This window comes from Stegostoma tigrinum, chromosome 5 (assembly GCF_030684315.1).
Source record: "Stegostoma tigrinum isolate sSteTig4 chromosome 5, sSteTig4.hap1, whole genome shotgun sequence".
In the NCBI taxonomy this organism is placed as follows: Eukaryota; Metazoa; Chordata; class Chondrichthyes; order Orectolobiformes; family Stegostomatidae; genus Stegostoma; species Stegostoma tigrinum.
In genome coordinates, this window is record NC_081358.1 from 22,744,168 (window position 1) to 22,764,477 (window position 20,310).

General features: G+C 43.6%; 1 protein-coding gene across 1 annotated transcript in view; it reads right to left on the bottom strand.

Moving 5' to 3' along the window:
- The window catches only part of zc2hc1a (zinc finger, C2HC-type containing 1A), a 61,570-nt gene that overhangs the window by 16,029 nt on the left and 25,231 nt on the right, over positions 1-20,310 (bottom strand). The window contains exons 5-7 of the mRNA XM_048529679.2: positions 12,583-12,725; positions 8,744-8,837; positions 4,354-4,477 (exon numbers count right to left, since the gene is read on the bottom strand). Coding sequence (XP_048385636.1) covers positions 4,354-4,477; positions 8,744-8,837; positions 12,583-12,725 — 361 coding nt within the window. The remainder of the gene's footprint in view (positions 1-4,353; positions 4,478-8,743; positions 8,838-12,582; positions 12,726-20,310) is intronic.

Below are 20,310 nucleotides of genomic sequence, written 5' to 3' on the forward strand. Positions count from 1 at the left end.
AAAGCAGCATGAAGAGGGGAAGAGAATTAGGAGAATTGATATCAAAGAAAGAGTTGCCACAACCAAAGATTCTCCTCAGAGAGGTGGCATTTGCTCGATAAAGTCTTTGGAACTAATTTTGGAGTTAATCTTGTTCACGTTGGGCACCTGGAATCGAAGTGTTTTATTCCCCAGTACTAACATTATTTATCTCAAAAGCTTAAAAAGTGAATGAAAACACTGCTTTTGACATTGTTGATTAATTCAAAATTACACCAATGACATATCAATTATGAATATTTAGAAACAACCTTGAGAAGAAAACAAAGTAAACTACTAAATTTTATTTTAATGATTCAGTAGCAAATTTCCCATGTCTAAATTGTTGCTTATCATAATAATAAAAATATTAGTTAGAAAATTAAGTTTTTATTTCAAGGCATCAACTTTTATAAAATTGAAATACTGTAAGACACAGGTACTCCTCTATTAATGTGGCAGTTACGTTTTTGAAAACCATTGCATTAAGCAAAACCACATTATGTGAAACACCCAGTCTCATTGGAACCAATATAAGTTTTCAGACTATGTTCCCAGAGCATCAAACAAGTTAGAAAATAATCACACGGTTAATATAAAACATTTCTTGATTCATACATCTGGAAGTGCATGGCTGTGGCCAGTTTTTAAGAACTTATCCAGTCTTAATCAAGACAGGCAATTTCCACAGATGCTGCCAGACCTGCTGACCTATTCCAGCAATCTCTGTTTTATAGTATCCACAGTTCTTTCGGTTTTTATTTAGGCAATGGTAAAAACGAGCTGAACAAACAGGAACTTGCTTGGGAATGCTGAGTTTTAGCATTTCTCATTTATTCCTCTGCTCTGTTGATAATCGAGTTAAGAACTGCGCTGTCGTGCATCAGGCATGTGTTATTGATATAATGGACAGTACACTAGAAACCATGTTAATCCGGCACCTCTTGTGCTGTATTTTAATGCTCGAATATTTGCATTATGAAGAGTCAACTATGCTCATAAGGTGTCCATTTGTTCAACCTCCAGAACATTAAAATTTAGTTAAATCAACCATTCATTTTTCAATCGTAACATATTGTTAGCTTCTACCAGATTGTGACAGATTTTCTGGTGTAAATCTTTTAACTGTTTTTTAAAAAAAAACCATAATGCCAGATTGAATTTATCAAAATGATGGGTCTCCTTTAGGAGCTTTTGTGGCAGCTCTTAAAATTAAGCTTATTTTCAGAGTAGAAATAAAAAAGCTGACCACTGCATAGTAATGAAATCAGTAAGTATTTTGGTATACTATATTTTAAAGTCAATTTCTGTGATTTAAAATTGATTTACACCAATAGTAAATCAGGGTTTGAATAAAACCACTTTCAATCCATTTGTGGGAGGCAATGACGTAGTGGTAATGTCACTGGACTAGTAATCCTGAAACCCAGGAACTGGGGATATGGATTCAACAACCATCTTGATTTGTGCAAAGTATGACTTCAACTGGGTCACCAGCCTGCATCCGCTCACCTTGCAGTTTCCACTAGCCTCACTTTTGCTGGGGCTGCTCACTGCCGAAATCTGTCAGTTATACAAAATCCCGGTTAGCCCCCACTTGGAGTACTGAGTGTAGATTTGGGCATCACACCTTGGGAAGGATATACAAAATACAACACAGGTTTGCAGGAATGATATCTGGATTTCAGGGCTTAAGTTCTGAGGAGAGATTATGTAAATTAGGCCTTTTTTCTCTGGAATTTACAAGTTTAAGTGGTGATCTGATTAAGATTTTAAATTAACAGGGACAGACAAAATGCATAAACATGTTATTTCTACTGGTTGGGGATTCAAGAATAAAAGGGCACAATCTGAGAATTAGGGCCAGGGAATTCAGGAGAGAAGTTAAGAAACACTTCTACAGGTGGTCAATTTTTGGAACTCTCTACAAACAGCAATGAATGCAGGGTCAGTTGTTAAATCTAAGATAGACAATTTTTTATTAAGCACATGTATTAAGGATATGGGTCAAAGGTGTATGGAGTTAGGCCACATATCAGCACGGATCTCAGTGAATGGTGGGACAGGCTTGAGAGGCTGAATGGCCTATTCCTGTTCCTGTAAATACTGTGTCGATTTGAAAGGCAATCACTTCACCTCTCTTCACGTTCAACTATCTAGTCTGTGCTCAGACCAAGGTTGTAATGAGATCAGAAGCAAGATGTTCTTGGTGAAACCCAGACTGAATGTCAGTGAGAAGGTCATTGCTGAAGAAGTTGATAGCACTGTCAATGACATGTTTTACCACTTTGATCAAGAGGAGCCTGACATGCCGGTAATTGTCCAGTTTAGATCTGGTTCTGCTTTTTGTCGATGGGACATACCTGGAAAATTTTTCACATTGCCAGGTAGTTACTAGTGTTGTAGCTGCAGCGAAGAGCTGGGGTGGGGGGGGGGGGGGGGGGGGGGGGGTGGGGGTTGTGGTGGTGGTGAGCGGGTTTGGCTAGTTCTGGAGTTCATATTTGTCAGATATATTGCTGGTATTTTGTTGTAGTCCACAACATTTGCAGTATCCATACTATCAGTCTGTCTCTTTATATTGCATGGGATGAATTGGCTGAAGATCAGCATGTGACATCACAGTCCTCATGAGAAGGCCCAGATAGATCACTTGTCACTTCTGGCTGAAGATGGTTGCAAATAGTTCAGGCTTGTCCTTTGCACAGTGTTGGGCTTCCACATTAAGGATGGGCATATCTACGGAATCTCCTCCTCTTAGTTGTTTCATTGTTCACCTTCAACTATGACAGGATGTGCAGGACTGCAAAGCTTAGATTTGATCTGTTTGCTGTGGAATCCCTTAGCTTTATCTATTGCATGCTTCTTACGTTTTGAGTAGTGCTGCATTGTACTATCAACAGGTTGACGCCTCATTTCTAGGGGTGCCTGGTGCTGCTCCTAGCATGCCAGCTGACACTCACCTTTAACCAGGCTGATTCCTTGGCTTGAGGGCACTGGTAGAGTGATAGATATGCTGTAGTTTGTGGTTGAGTACGGGATTCTGCTGCTGCTTATGACCCACAATGTCTTATGGCTTTCAAGGGATAGTGAGGGGATGTCTGTGGCAATGATGAGGCATTCCACTCCCGCACATCCCAGATGTCCACGTTCTTCAAGGACCGCAACTTTCCCCCGGCAGTGGTCGAGAACGCCCTTGACTGCGTCTCCCGCAACACATCCCTCACACCCAGCCCCTGCCACAACCACTTCCAGAGGATCCCCCTCATTCTCACATACCACCCCACCAACCTCTGGATACAACATATCATCCTCCGACACTTCCGCCATCTACAATCCCATCCCACCACCCAAGCTATTTTTCCATCTCCACCCTTGTCTGCCTTCCGGAGAGGCCACTCTCTCCACGACTCCCTTGTCCGCTCCACACTGCCCTCCAACCCCACCACACCCGGCACCTTCCCCTGCAACCTCAGGAAGTGCTACACTTGTCCCCACACCTCCTCCCTCACCCCTATCCCAGGTCCCAAGATGACGTTCCATATCAAGCAGATGTTCACCTGCACATCTGCCAATGTGGTATATTGTATCCATTGTACCCGGTGTGGCTTCCTCTACATTGGGGAAACCAAGCGGAGGCTTGGGGACCGCTTTGCAGAACACCTCCGCTCGGTTTGCAACAAACAACTGCACCTCCCAGTCGCGAACCATTTCAATTCCCCCTCCCATTCCTCAGACGGCATGTCCATCATGGGCCACCTGCAGTGCCACAATGATGCCACCCGCAGGTTGCAAGAACAGCAACTCATATTCCGCTTGGGAACCCTGCAGCCCAATGGTATCAATGTGGACTTCACAAGCTTCAACATCGTCCCTTCCCCCGCTGCATCCCAAAACCAGCCCAGCTCGTCCCCTCCCCCCACTGCATCTCAAAACCAGCCCAGCCTGTCTCTGCTTCCCTAACCTGTTCTTCCTCTCACCCATCCCTTCCTCCCACCTCAAGCCACACCTCCATTTCCTACCTACCACCTCATCCCACCTCCTTGACCTGTCCATCTTCCCTGGACTGACCCATCCCCTCCCTACCTCCTCACCTATACTCTCCTCTCCACCCATCTTGTTTTCTCTCCATCTTCGGTCCGCCTCTCCCTCACTCCCTATTTATTCCAGTTCCCTTTCCCCATCCCCCTCTCTGAAGGAGGGTCTAGGCCCGAAACATCAGCTTTTGTGCTCCTGAGATGCTGCTTGACCTGCTGTGTTCATCCAGCTCCACAAGTGGTTATCTTAAATTCAGAGACAATTCTGCATTGATACGTGTGAATCTTTATTCATCCTCACCCAGTTGGTTGAACTAATGCTCCAGCTATATTACCAACAGCAGGTGAGCTCCGTTTTGCTGGTGATCCATTACGAAGTTTATTTTCATAGGTTGCTGTTAGGTTACTTTTGGTGGCAGAAAATCCTGTTGACAGAAAATTGAATGTGGACTTTTATTAAATTATTACAATTTCAATCAAGTCAAGGGCTTATAATCAATGACTTACACTGAAGGACAACAATGCTTTCCTTACAGTAGTACAGGATTCAGATTGATGATGACATTTTCATACTGTATGTAGAATATCTCATAGGAGACGCGTATTACTGTCAATCTTTGACATGAAACTTACATAAAGCTTAGCTGAAAAGCCATCATTTTCAGAATTGCAGCACCATTAAGAGAATATGACCACAAATAACTTTTTCAGAAAATGTACTAGGAGAAATGGCTGAATGATTGTAGATTGAAGAACGCATATCTAAATCACAGCAAAATAATTTTACAATTAGTACATTACAACAGCACATCAATATTCCAAGTACGATTAAAATGTCCTATAAATGGTAATGATTCAACCATTACTATTTGCAAACTGACGTCAAAGAAAACCAATGCATTCTTTAAAATTTCTGTGTGTACACCTCAGCTTTTGGTACAAAATGTACATTCAGCAACATTTGTATAAAGGGAACAGTTAATATAATAAGTACAACTATAAATGATTAATTATTCGAGAATTAGATAGGGTGGACAGTGAGAGTCTTTTTCTGAGGATGATGACTTCAGCTTGTACAAGGGGGCAAGCTACAAATTGAGGGGTGATAGGTTTAAGACAGATGTCAGAGGCAAGTTCCTTACTCAGAGAGTGGTAAGGGCGTGGAACACACTGCCTGCCAATGTAATCAACTCAGCCATATTAGGGGCATTTAAACAGTCCTTGGATAAGCATATGGATAATGATGGGATAGTGTAGGGGGAGGGGCTTGGATTAGTTCACAGGTCGGCGCAACATCGAGGGCCGAAGGGCCTGTTCTGCGCTGTACTGTTCTATGTTCTAGGTTCACAGCAGATACACAGAAACAACTGATGATTGCCGATCAATTGGAATTTAATATCACATGGGCTTCAGAAGCAAAGTAGATGTTCCAAGTTTACAATCAAGGCATAAACAGTTTATAAATATCAATGCGCAGAAAAAATTCAATTCACTTGAGGACTATCATAATTGACAAAGTGGTTATGACTTTCACAACTCACGGATATTGTTTCCATTCAAAGAAAGCAAAATCACACTTTCAGCCAGAAACTTCTGTGACAACAAGCTGTGGAGCTGGATGAACACAGCAGGCTAAGCAGCATCTTAGGAGCAGGAAAGCTGACGTTTCGGGCCTAGGCCCTTCGTCAGAAATGGGGGGAGGGGAAGAGGGTTCTGAAATAAATAGGGAGAGATGGGGAGGCGGATGGAAGATGGATAGAGGAGAAGATAGATGGAGAGGAGACAGACATGTTAAAGAGGCGGGGATAGAGCCAGTCAAGGTGAGTGTAGGTGGGGATGTAGGGAGGGGATGGGTCAGCCCAGGGAGGATGGACAGGTCAAGGGGGCAGGATGAGGTTAGTAGGAAGGAAATGGAGGCACAGCTTGAGGTGGGAGGACGGGATAGGTGAGAGGAAGAACAGGTTAGGGAGCCAGGACGAGCTGGGCTGGTTTTGGGATGCAGTACTGGGAGGGGAGATTTTGAAGCTTGTGAAGCCCACATTGATACCATTGGGCTGCAGGGTTCCCAAGTGGAATATGAGTTGCTGTTCCTGCAACCTTCAGGTGGCATCATTGGGGCAATGCTGGAGGCCTAGGATGGACATGCCGTCTGAGGAATGGGAGAGGGAGTTGAAATGGTTCACGGCTGGCAGGTGCTGCTGTTTATTGTGAACCGAGTGTAGGTGTTTTGCAAAGCACTCCCCAAGCCTCCGCTTGGTCTCCCCAATGTACAGGAGACCACAACGGGTACAGCGGATGCAGTATACCACATTAGCAGATGTGCAGGTGAACCTCTGCTTGATGTGGAAAGTCTTCTTGGGGCCTGGGATGGGGAAGAGGAAGGAGGTGTGGGGGCAGGTGTAGCACTTCCTGCGGTTGCAGGGAAAAGTGCTGGGTGTGGTGGGGCTGGAGGGAGTGTGGAGCAGACAAGGGAGTCACGGAGAGAATGGTCCCTCTGGAAAGCAGACAAGGGTGAAGATGGAAAAATAGCTTTGGTGGAGGAGTTGGATTGCAGATGGTGGAAGTGTCGGAGGATGATGTGTTGGATCCGGAGGTTGGTGGGGTGGTACGTGAGGACAAGGGGGGATTCTCTTTTGGTTGTTATTGCGGGGATGGAGTGTGAGGGATGAGTTGCGGGAAATGCGGGAGACGCGGTTGAGGGCATTCTTGACCGCTGTGGGGGGTGGGGGGGGGGGGGGGAGATGTTGTGGTCCTTGAAAAACCAGGACATCTGAGATGTATGGGAGTGGAATGCCTCATCCTGGGAGCAGATGCAGTGAAGGCGAAGGAATTGCGACTAGGGGATGGCATTTTTGCAGGAAGGTGAGTGGGAGGAAGTGTATTCTAGGTAGCTGTGGGAGTCGGTGGGCTTAAAATAGATGTCGGTTTCTAGGTGGTTGCCCGAGATGGAGACAGGTGTCCAGGAAGGTGGGGAGGTGTTAGAGATAGTCCAGGTGAACTTAAGGTTGGAGTGGGAGGTGTTGGTGAAGTAGATGAACTGTTTGAGCTCCTCGTGGGAGCACAAGGCAACGCTGATACAGTCATCAATGTAATGGAGAAAGAGATGGGGGTTAGGGACGGTGTAGGTATGGAAGAGGGATTGTTCCACGTAACCTACAAAGAGGCAGGCATAGCTTGGGCCCATGCGGGTGCCCATGGCCACCCCCTTTCTCTGCCTGAAACGTCAGATTTCCTACTCCTCAGATGCTGCTTGGCCTGCTGTGGTCATCTAGCTCCACACCTTGTTATCTTGGATTCTCCAGCATCTGCAGCTCCTATTATCTCTGATACAATTTTAACCCCACTGCGAAGCCTCTTCTAAGGATGCCTAACCTGAAGAAGTTACCCTCCTCCCTTCGGACAAACTTCAGGGGATCTTTCTCCCACTGCAACTCTCTTGTCCTCTATCCATTTTTGATCAGCTCCCCTTCTCTCCCTATTTATTACAGAAGCCTCCTCCCCTCCCCCATTTCTGACGAAAGGTCTAGGCCCGAAACATTAGCTTCCTGCTCCTAAGATGCTGCTTGGCCTGCTGTGTTCATCCAGCTCCAAACCTTGTTATCTTGGACTCTCCAGCATCTGCAGTTCCTATTATCTCTGATACAACTTTCGTGACATTGTCTTAACCTAAATTACTTGATTTCAATTATGCTATTCACAGAGCAAGAGTCTGCCGCATGTTGAAGCCTCTGTATCTAAATCTAGAGACTTTTAGATAGAAATTAGCAATGGCTAAGGTGTATAGACTATTAGCATTCCTTGGCCTGAGCTTGCTTCAGTGTCATTAAAGCACTCAATTTCTGTCATGACAATGGATCATAAGCCCAGATTACTTATGGACATACTAATCTTGTAATTACAACAACATGATTTTTAAAAGAGAACGTACAGCTGGTTTGTGTCTTGAACTGCAGACATGATTGTGCTCTACCATTCCAGGAATATACGAAGCGGTTAAAGCTAACTGCAATGCCTGGTTTGTATGTTATTTGGCTGAATGTGCTAGTATGATTTAGTGTGCTGTGAAATTCACAGCTCGCAGATAGCCAGTAAGATGGCCCTGTACTGCAGGTACAGAAAGATACTCTCTCATGGAGTTGTGAAAACTAAGCAAGCCAGTGAAGTAACCATCAAAAAACAATCAGGACAAAAGCCTGTCAGCTACCTTGCAGAGCAAAGAATTTCAAAATTAACAAGTACTGCCAGCAATATCTGCCTCATCCAACTTATTGGATGCAACGTTCTACTATCTACTCATTAAAGGAGCTCAGAGATGGATTCATCTAAGCTTTTAACTGTTACCTTTTAACTCAATTCACATTTTTTATCCAGTGTATGTATTTTACATTTTACTCATTTTGTGTCATATTTGGTAGCTAACAAATTGACTCCTCCTTTTATTCAGAAGGAATCTTTTTAAATTAGTTTCATTGCCACCAACCGAAAGACAATGTGAATTAAGAAGGGGAGTCAGTTCATCTCTCTTCACCCAAAAGCACAACCATTTTTGTGTTTTCCATCTGAAATCACAAAAAATTGGAGACCCTTATCTGGGGACTGATTATAACATTCCTTCCCCGATGCAAAAATAAAAGTAAAAAGCGCTTGTTGAAAAGTATTACATACACAAAATGAAAAGAAAATCCACATACCACTTTTCCCACCCACAGAAGGCTGGGGAATCCGTGTTGATGCACCAGGTGTTGAGACTGGTGAGTTAGTCTTCTTAAGCACTGGAGACCGATGCTATACATTAATAAAGACACAACAAAGAATAAAGTTATTCACAAACCGTATAATGGTAAAGAATAGAAGGCAGACAATTGGATAATCATATCTGTATCAAATACGCATTCCTACAAGTTACTTTTCACGTATTGAGTCAATCCCATTTCGAAATATAGCAATTTTTTAAATTAACTGGCACCTATGGGACGAGGTATGTCCCAGTTGATCAAACATGTTGGTCAATCAAGAGGTTCACGTAATTGATCGTAGATCTTAGAATCCCTATGGTGTGGAAACAGGCCCTTCGGCTCAACAAGACCACACCAACCCTCAACGCATCCCACCCAAACCCATTCCCCCCATAACCCACCTAATCTACACATCCCTGAACACGATGGGCAATTTAATATGGCCAATTCACCTAGACTGCACATCTTTAGTCTGTGGGAGGAAACCGGAGTACCCAGAGGAAATCCACGCAGACACAGGAAGAACATATAAACTCCACACAGACAGGCACCCAAGGGTGGAACTGAACTCCGGTTCCTGGTGCTCTGAATCAGCAGTGCTAACCAATGAGCCACCACCACATACAAGTAACAGAAACACAATGCAGGGTGTATGTGCTTCAGTTATGCTTTATTTACAGCATAAACCACTTCAATAATATTGCAACTTTGCCTTAAATAAAACTTACTGGCAGAGACCCTTCTCACTTACAAACTCAACTGACTATTATGCCATCATGGAGATTGCAATAATACAGTGAACTTGTGCTATTTCAGGTTTATAATTTTGCCTGTTTATTGAATGTGTCGGTTTATGAGGTGGCGGTTAAAACAAAATTTGTTGTATATTACCAAATCTACTACTTGTACCCTTTCAGGGAACAGATTTTAATTAACTTGCTGCATAAAAATTATACTTCTTTCACCAATTATCACTGGTTACTGATCTTTTGTCCACTGCAGCAACTTTTCTCACTCTACCAAAGGCTTCAAGACGCTAAATACCTCCATTAAATCTTCCATTAACCTCTGCTGTAAAGCAGCATCTCCCAATTTTTCTGATCTCACCATGTAACTGAAGTATTTTACTCCCTGTAGGATTCTTCTACACTTTCCTCAAGGCTTGCCATCCTTCCTAAGATGAGGTGCTCAGAGCAGAACCCAATATACGAGCTTGGGTCAGTAGCCGAGAATAAACATTCAGCAAAAAATCCTAGCTGGTGTATTAAATGCCTTTAGTTTTTACAATGAAGAATCTTGTATAATTTTTTTTTACATATTCAACTTGCCCTGTCAACATCTATACTTCTCATATCAATAGTACTGGGAGGTGTGTACAGCAGGTCAGCACCACTGCAAAGCAGACTAGGAGGAATAAGTAAGTAGTAAGAATAGATTGTTTGGGTTTGTGTGTGTCTGTATGTCTGTCTGCCTCTCTCTCTCTCTCTCTGTCATTAAAACATCAGCTACTTTCTCCTACCAGTGTCTATTATCTGTGGCTTTTAACCTGTAGCTAACAGACTTCATTCTGAGTGTACCAATCAACCTTTGCCCCCTGCGAAGATGTGAAAGAATGTGGAAAGAAGAGAAAAAGAACAAGTAGTTCTGGCAAGCAAAAGTAATGTTTCAATGGACCCTGTTGTCTGATACTATTGAATAATGTTTCACAGTATATTTTTTTTTACAATCCCTCCACCCATACAAACAAAACAAAAATTGATGTTATGTGTGGATGGTTTAAACGGTGTTAGGATTTTAATTATCAATGCCATAAATTAATATTTCATAGCTGTTTATTTGTGATGGGAGATACTTTTATAATAAACAGCAGTTCTGCTAAGCACAGAAACCTGATCAGTGTTTTCTATTAATTTGATTCCAACAGAGGGGTAAATCAGGGCCTTCGCATGCTTTGATTAAATCATTAACTTTTGTGGTAATCCTGGGAGTAATGGAGCTTGAGCATCTGCACTTTCCAAAGGGGGTTGCAACAATAATAATAAGTTATGTTAAAGTGAGTGTGGGACCCCTGGAGAACGTGGCTAGGGAATGGATAGTGGGAAGCAGGGAACTGGTAGATAATGTAAACCAACATGTAATATTCGTCTTCACGGTGGAGGAAACTGTAAACATCCCAAAAATACCAGGTGCTAATGGAAGGAAAGACCTTATGTAACAGTCTCTATGCAAGGGATAAAGTATTTAACAAACTAATGGAACTGAAGTTGCCAATCCGACTAATCGACAGCCAAGAATTTCAAAGGAAGTGCCGGAAGAGGTATTGGAAACATTGGTCAAAATATTACAAGACCAATGCAGACTCCTGCAGTGATGTCCTGAGTCTAAAATAACTACCTCTAACATGCACAATCAGCTTCCTTTATTCTCAGTACAGTTACAGCTAGTGGAGAGTTTTTGCTGATTCCATTGGCACTAATTTTGCTAGGGACCTCTAATACTACACTTGCATCATATGTTGCCTTGATGTTAAGTGCAGCCAATCTCACCTCATATCTTATGTTCAACTTGTTTGTTTAAACTTGGGCCAAGTCTGTAATGAGGTTACAAGTGGAGGTCAGTTGCCCTGGCTAAGCGCAAATTGAAAATCAGTGAGCAAGTAACTGCCTCGTGATAGCTCTGTTAATTATACCTTCCATTTTGATGATGATTGCAAGTAGACTTATAGGGCAGTAACTGGCCAGGTTAAATCTGTCCTGTTTTTTGTTCAAAAGATATTTTGGAGTAAATGCTCGCATTATAGTGATATACTGGAATATCTTGGCTATGGTGTAGCTAGTTCTGCAGGTGATAGAGGACAAGTCTTTGGAATTATTGGAACTTTGTCAGGACACATATCCTTTGGAGTATCCAATGCCTAGTCATTTCTTGAAAGCATGCAAAATGAATCAAATTGGCTGGAGACTAGAATGTGTTGCTGGTAACTTCAAGGGAAAGCAGAGATAGATAATCTACTTGGCACTTGAAAATGAAGCTGGTTGCAAATGCTACTGCACTGATATGCTGAACTCCCCCACTGTGAGGATGGGAATATTTGTGGAACATCCTCCTCCAGTTAATTAATTGTTCATCATCATTCATGACTGATGTGGCAGGACTGCATGCTGAAATCTGCCTCGTTGGTTCTGGGATCATTTACTGTGGATTATGCATAGTCACTTCTGCAGTTTGACATACAGATAGTCCAATGTTGTAGCTCCACCGTGTTGACATCTTGTTCTTAAGTATGCCTAGTGTTGCTACTGGCACGCTGCCCTGTAGTCTTCATTGCACAAAAACACTTTCCCACAGCTGAGGATTGCTGGAGATTTTTTCTTGCAGACCTCTCTTCATCTGATCTTTTCTTCCCTCTGTTTTATTTTAGCATGATCTTTTTGTGAAATTAAATATTCTGACTTTTGCTTGCGATTCAGACTCTATGTATCAATAAGGATTCTCCAGTCTGATTGGTTGAAGAAACATGCTTTTTCTTGCTTTATTCACATAGATCACATTTTGCCTGTTGGCAATGCCACAGTGCTGTGACTGTCTGAAGACAGTAAATAGTGGTGTAATGGCCCGCAGAAATTTTCTGGATAAGTATATGTAAGCGCAATGAACAGTGAATACTGTCTGCAAAATATCGGTACTTGGCATCTACGTATGTGCTGTCCAAATAAGCACACATGTCCAAATTTTCCATGTTGCTAAGATCTACACAATGTAGCATCTGTAAATAAGACAATTGTGTGCTTTACCTGTGTTGGAGTGCTTTGTTTCCCTTTGCTACTAGCATGTTTAGGCTTGGTAATGCGAGCAGCTTGTTCTTTGCAGAAAGAAATGTGTCTGTCTGCAGCATTCTCATTAAATCTTCTCTGGCAGTATGGGCACTGGACATAATCTTAAGAAAATAAAATTCAATTAATACATTAAGATAATAAATTCTTATTTTTCAACGTAGGGAATTTTTTAACATCTCTGGAATGAAATCAAATCCAAATGTACATTCTGTTTGAAAAGTATGTATCATGTTAGAAGATTGATATGCTTAGCCAAGTAAAATAAAACAAGGTTTACATATTATTTTTCCAGATAAAAATGAGGATATGACATCAAAATATGCTTGCACTGATTTATCCATTTTCAATAGTTATTGATGTTTTTAATAGGGATAATTAATAGGTTGAAACATAACTAACAATCAGCTGACACGGAATCTTGACAAAACACTGCAACAGAACAATCTCAATAACAAACATAACTGAGACACTCAGCAAGCGTTTTACTTTTCTACAAACTGTAGGAAAAAAAGATTACCGACATATATAAAACAATAAAGCATCTAGCAAATCATTACCATGGGCATGAGGAAGCATTTTTAATGTATCCAAAACAGCAAACACAGAGGAGCAGTAAATATTATGCCTTCCCAGCAACATTTGGTAAACAAAGAGAGCTATCAAAGCTGATTTTAGTCCTGAAAAAGCATTAATGGCTCACCATCTAGTTTATATAACGTGCAATGGTCTTGTTCAAGGGCACAGAAACTGCCCTGTTAACCAAAGTGACTTCTGCTTTATAAGCACATGACTGAAACAGCTTTAATTACACATTTCAGAATGCTTGTCTCAGTCTGGTAAGAATCAGTCTGCTAAATATGCAATCCACTGTTAACGCCATAGCCAGACTCCAAGTGTAGCTACACATGTCGTATATCTAAGCTTCCACAAAATCGAATTTTGAAAGAGATCTTGTATTTGACTGAAAAGTGGACCAAGTCTCTATATGCCAAGTTCACATTATAGCACAAAAACAAAGTTGCTGGAAAAGCTCAGCAGATCTGGCATCAGCTGAGAAGGGGAAAACACAGTTAACGTTTTGGGTCTGGTGATCCTTCCTCTGGAACTTGTGTTCCATACCTGCTGAGCTTTTCCAGCAACTTTGTTTTTGTTCCTGATTTCCTGAGTTCTTTTGGTTCATATTATTGCATGTTTGCCAACTTCATTTTTGTAAAAATTGTTATCAACTGTAAAATCTTTCATTTCTATTTTCTTACATATATGCCGGTGTGCAAATACTGTAGTGACACTCATTCCCTGTGTTTGAATGCATTAATCAACAAAACTTCTTAACCTTGAAGATAGCTTGTGGCAGAACTTCACGACAGAGGGCTCAAGTGAACATGTCATGCCTTCTTCAAAAAGGAACAAGAACCTGCTTATGAATGGAAGATGGTATCAGAGATAATGGGAACTGCAGATGCTGGAGAATTCCAAGATAATAAAATGTGAGGCTGGATGAACACAGCAGGCCAAGCAGCATCTCAGGAGCACAAAAGCTGACGTTTCGGGCCTAGACCCTTGATCAGAGAGGGGGATGGGGAGAGGGAGCTGGAATAAATAGGGAGAGAGGGGAAGGCGGACCGAAGATGGAGAGTAAAGAAGATAGGTGGAGAGAGTATAGGTGGGGAGGTAGGGAGGGGATAGGTCAGTCCAGGGAAGACGGACAGGTCAAGGAGGTGGGATGAGGTTAGTAGGTAGCTGGGGGTGCAGCTTGGTGTGGGAGGAAGGGATGGGTGAGAGAAGAACCGGTTAGGGAGGCAGAGACAGGTTGGACTGGTTTTGGGATGCAGTGGGTGGGGGGGAAGAGCTGGGCTGGTTGTGTGGTGCAGTGGGGGGAGGCGACAAACTAGGCTGGTTTAGGGATGCAGTAGGGGAAGGGGAGATTTTGAAACTGGTGAAGTCCACATTGATACCATATGGCTGCAGGGTTCCCAGGCGGAATATGAGTTGCTGTTCCTGCAACCTTCGGGTGGCATCATTGTGGCAGTGCAGGAGGCCCATGATGGACATGTCATCTAGAGAATGGGAGGGGGAGTGGAAATGGTTTGCGACTGGGAGGTGCAGTTGTTTGTTGCGAACTGAGCGGAGGTGTTCTGCAAAGCGGTCTCCAAGCCTCCGCTTGGTTTCCCCAATGTAGAGGAAGCCGCACCGGGTACAATGGATGCAGTATACCACATTGGCAGATGTGCAGGTGAACCTCTGCTTAATGTGGAATGTCATCTTGGGGCCTGCGATAGGGGTGAGGGAGGAGGTGTGGGGACAAGTGTAGCATTTCCTGCGGTTGCAGGGGAAGGTGCCGGGTGTGGTGGGGTTGGAGGGCAGTGTGGAGCGAACAAGGGAGTCACGGAGAGTGTGGTCTCTCCGGAAAGCAGACAGGGGAGGGGATGGAAAAATGTCTTGGGTGGTGGGGTCGGATTGTAAATGGCAGAAGTGTCGGAGGATGATGCGTTGTATCCGGAGGTTGGTAGGGTGGTGTGTGAGAACGAGGGGGATCCTCTTAGGGCGGTTGTGGCGGGGGCGGGGTGTGAGGGATGTGTTGCGGGAAATACGGGAGACGCGGTCAAGGGCGTTCTCGATCACTGTGGGGGGAAAGTTGCGGTCTCTAAAGAACTTGGACATCTGGGATGTGCGGGAGTGGAATGTCTTATCGTGGGAGCAGATGCGGCGGAGGCGGAGGAATTGGGAATAGGGGATGGAATTTTTGCAGGAGGGTGGGTGGGAGGAGGTGTATTCTAGGTAGCTGTGGGAGTCGGTGGGCTTGAAATGGACATCAGTTACAAGCTGGTTGCCTGAGATGGAGACTGAGAGGTCCAGGAAGGTGAGGGATGTGCTGGAGATGGCCCAAGTGAACTGAAGGTCGGGGTGGAAGGTGTTGGTGAAGTGGATGAACTGTTCGAGCTCCTCTGGGGAGCAAGAGGCGGCGCCGATACAGTCATCAATGTACCGGAGGAAGAGGTGGGGTTTGGGGCCTGTGTAGGTGCGGAAGAGGGACTGTTCCACGTAACCTACAAAGAGGCAGGCATAGCTGGGGCCCATGCGGGTGCCCATGGCCACCCCCTTAGTCTGTAGGAAGTGGGAGGAGTCAAAAGAGAAGTTGTTGAGTGTGAGGACGAGTTCAGCTAGGCGGATGAGAGTGTCGGTGGAGGGGGACTGGTCGGGCCTGCGGGACAGGAAGAAGCAGAGGGCCTTGAGGCCATCTCCATGCGGAATGCAGGTGTACAGGGACTGGACGTCCATGGTGAATATGAGGTGTTGGGGGCCAGGGAATTGGAAGTCCTGGAGGAGGTAGAGGGTGTGGGTGGTGTCACGGACGTAGGTGGGGAGTTCCTGGACCAGAGGGGAGAAAATGGAGTCCAGATAGGTGGAGATGAGTTCGGTGGGGCAGGAGCAGGCTGAGACGATGGGTCGACCAGGGCAGGCAGGTTTGTGGATTTTGGGAAGGAGATAGAAACGGGCCGTGCGGGGTTGGGGAACAATGAGGTTGGAGGCTGTGGGTGGGAGGTCACCTGAGGTGATGAGGTCGTGAATGGTGTTGGAGATGATGGTTCACCTGAGGTTCACCTGCACATCTGCCAATGTGGTATACTGCATCCATTGTATCCGGTGCGGCTCCCTCTACATTGGGGAAACCAAGCGGAGGCTTGGAGACTGCTTTGCAGAACACCTCCGCTCAGTTCGCAACAAACAACTGCACCTCCCAGTCGCAAACCATTTCCACTCCCCCTCCCATTCTCTAGATGACATGTCCATCATGGGCCTCCTGCACTGCCACAATGATGCCACCCGAAGGTTGCAGGAACAGCAACTCATATTCCGCCTGGGAACCCTGCAGCCATATGGTATCAATGTGGACTTCACCAGTTTCAAAATCTCCCCTTCCCCTACTGCATCCCTAAACCAGCCTAGTTTGTCCCCTCCCCCCACTGCACCACACAACCAGCCCAGCTCTTCCCCCCCACCCACTGCATCCCAAAACCAGTCCAACCTGTCTCTGCCTCCCTAACCGGTTCTTCCTCTCACCCATCCCTTCCTCCCACCTCAAGCCGCACCCCCAGCTACCTACTAACCTCATCCCACCTCCTTGACCTGTCTGTCTTCCCTGGACTGACCTATCCCCTCCCTACCTCCCCACCTATACTCTCTCCACCTATCTTCTTTACTCTCCATCTTCGGTCCGCCTCCCCCTCTCGCCCTATTTATTCCAGCTCCCTCTCCCCATCCCCCTCTCTGATCAAGGGTCTAGGCCCGAAACGTCAGCTTTTGTGCTCCTGAGATGCTGCTTGGCCTGCTGTGTTCATCCAGCCTCACATTTTATTATCTATGAATGGAAGATACCTGAATAGGAAAATGTTCAATTTACCTCTCTCCTCGTACCATAACGCAGCCATGTGGAATCCCCTCCCTCAATAACTCACCTTTATCAGTTTCTTTTCCAATTTCAAAAGCCTCAACAAGATCCATTCCATAAAACATGCTTTATTTTAAAGATCCCAATCTGATTCCTTCAAGCCCAATGTCCTTTCACTATCAATCTTTCTCCTTTCCTAAAGTGTGGTGACCCTCAGGTTAAACTACCACCAGTCATCTACCTCCAATGAGAGGACAGCCCTTTTCACTCTGTCAAATCCTTTCATAATTTTAAGGACTGCTCACTCAACTCTCAGCATCACTTTTCAAGTGAAAAGAGACCGAACCTGTTCATTCTTTCAATATGGAATGACTATATGTAAAATTCAATCTGGTTCTCTACTGTCATTTTAGGAAAGAGAAATGCCATCCTTACGTGGTGTGAACCATGTACTCTAGACGCACGGTAATGTGGTTCCCAACCCTCTGAAAAGGCCCCAGTAGGCATTCATTGTATCAGCTGCAGTGGAGATGGGTCCCCACAATGTTCCAGCAATGGTACTGAAGACATGCATTAGAACTAGCTGCACCCCTAACCAAATTGTACGAATACAGGTCCAACACTGCCTGACTAATCTGGAAATTGCCCAGGTGTGTCCTGACACAAAAAGTAGTATGAAACTAATCCAACTAATTACCACTCCACTGGTCTATTCACGATCATCAGTAAAGTAATGCAAGATATCAACACCAGTGCTATCAAGCAGCCCTTGCTTAAAAATAACGTGCTCACTAATGCTCAGTTAGGTTCCACCAAGGTCACTCCACTCCTGACCTCATTGCAATCTTCGGTTAAACAAATAACTGAATTCCAGAGGTCACTTGAAAGTGACTGTCCTCGGACATCAATGTATTTGACTGAATGTGACATCAAGGAACCCTACAAAAACTTAAGTCAATTGGAATTGAGAAGTAAACTCTCCATTGGTTGAAGTCATACCCAATACAAAGGAAGATAGTTATGGGTAATGGACATCAGTCATCTCAGCCCAAGGACCTCTCTACAGGGGTTCTTCAGTGTAGTATCCTAGGCCCAAGTATCTGCAGCTACTTCATTAATAGCCTTCCCTCCACCATAAGGTCAGAAGTGGGAATGTTCACTGATGATTGCGCAATGGTCAGCACCATTTGGGATTCCTCAGACACTGAAGCAGTCCATGTTCAAAGGCAGCAATAGCTGGACAATATCTTTGGGAAGTAGGAAGTAACATTCATGCCACACAAGTGCCAGGTAATGACCGTCTTCAGCAAAGAACCTAGCATTCACCCCTTGGCATTCAATGGCATTACCACTGCTGAATTCCCCATCATCAACATTCTGCAGATTACTATTGACCAAAAACAGAACTGGCTTAGCCATATGAATACTGTGGTGACAGCAGCAGGCCAGAGACTCGGAGTAACTCAGTTCCTGACTCTCCAAAGCCTGTCTACTATTTACAAAGCACACATCATGAATGTGATGGAATACTCCTACTTGCTTGGATGATTGCAGCTTCAACTACAGTTAAGAAGCTCAACACCATCCAAGATAAAGCAACCCACTTGACTGACATCCATAAACATACATTCCCTGCACCACCAACATTCAATAGCAGCAATATGTACTATCTACAATGTGCACTAAAGAAATTTGCCAAGGCTCCTTTGATTATTTGTGTAAAGTTAATTGTTACATAGGGTTTGGTAGCAATACGCAAAAATACCAATGAAAAACATTTTATATCTAACTGTGAAGTTGGACTTACTACGTGATTCACAGAGGTGCAAGGTACATTTAATTCTTAATTTATGTTTGTTGAATAATATCCATGGTGAATGTTATTTTTTTAAAATGGGCCTGATAATACACAGGAGAATAATGCTAACTAATGGTTAATTTGAATTTGATGAAAATTAGGCAATAGAATGAAGTGAAATTACAGCTGATTTTTCAACTGAATTCAAATACACGGTCTAATTAAACAAGCTAGTTGTTAAATTGGGCTTGAAAACCAACGTACAGAAGGCCACGATTACAGTTAAACATTATTTTGGTCTTAAAATCTACACGCAGGGGAATACAATTAATTTTTATGGCAGGTTTGGTTACAAATATTTAGGGTAAAATGTTCATCGGTTGTTAAATTGGGATTGAGTGGGACACAGAGGAGTAATGTTATACTCTGTTGTTAAATTGGCCTTTGTAGTAGATTTAGAGGAATACAAAATTGGTAACTAAAACAAGAAACCACATAATAGTTAATTGCTAAATTAGTCTTGACATTTGAAGGGGACTGGTAATTTAAGTAGGTATTATAGAACCAACACTTGGCAACCAGCCTGCTGAGCTGTCAAAGCATGTTGGGGTAGAGTGATGCCAAGAGCTGCCAGGGTAGATTAGAAGTGTTGAACAAAATATAGTCCAAAATCATGAAGGGCAGGCTTGATAGATTCCAAGATGTTATACAACAGAGGTCAGAATCATCATAGGACAGGGGCTAGGCACGAAATATGGTCGTAAGCGAACAAATAAAAATCCCAAAGTCATGATGTATGGACACATGTCATAAGATCATATCTTTAACTGGGGATCCCAGAGGTTAATAAATTCCTGGTAACGAAAAGATACACAAGATGGGGCAAGATAAAGAAAGAGGGGTAATAAAATATAAAAACAGAAAGAGCTGAAGAAATTTAGCAGGTCTTGCAATACCAATTGAGAGACAAACAGAGTTAACAATCGACTCCAGAAACAATGCCAGACTAACAGAATCATTGACAAAATAAACTTGGTACATGTTTTAGGGAAAATTACATTGGAAATACCACAGCAGTAAAATGCTGGTGAAAAGGCAAACATAGTAAAACTTGTATGCGAGTTGGTGAGTCAATGTTGATGTCTAGTCTGTTTGTGTTCAGAAGTTGGTGAATGGTAAAGGTGAACGTGTGTGTTTCTCACCATAGCATACTAACTTCCTGTAAGCTAAAAGAAGCAATAACCAGAAGAAGCTACGATAAACATGAAAGTTTAAGCTATAAGAGAACACTGTTTTCCAATATGCTCATGTTTGGTGTTAGGGAATCATAGAATCTTTTCAGTGCAGAAAAAGGCCATTCGGCTGGTCAAGTCTGCACAGACCCCCTGAAGAGCATCCAACCTAGACCCCACCCTATCCCTGTAAACCCGCATTTACCATGGCTAAACCACCTAGCCCACACATCCCTGGACCCTATGAGACAATTTTCTTTTCTAAG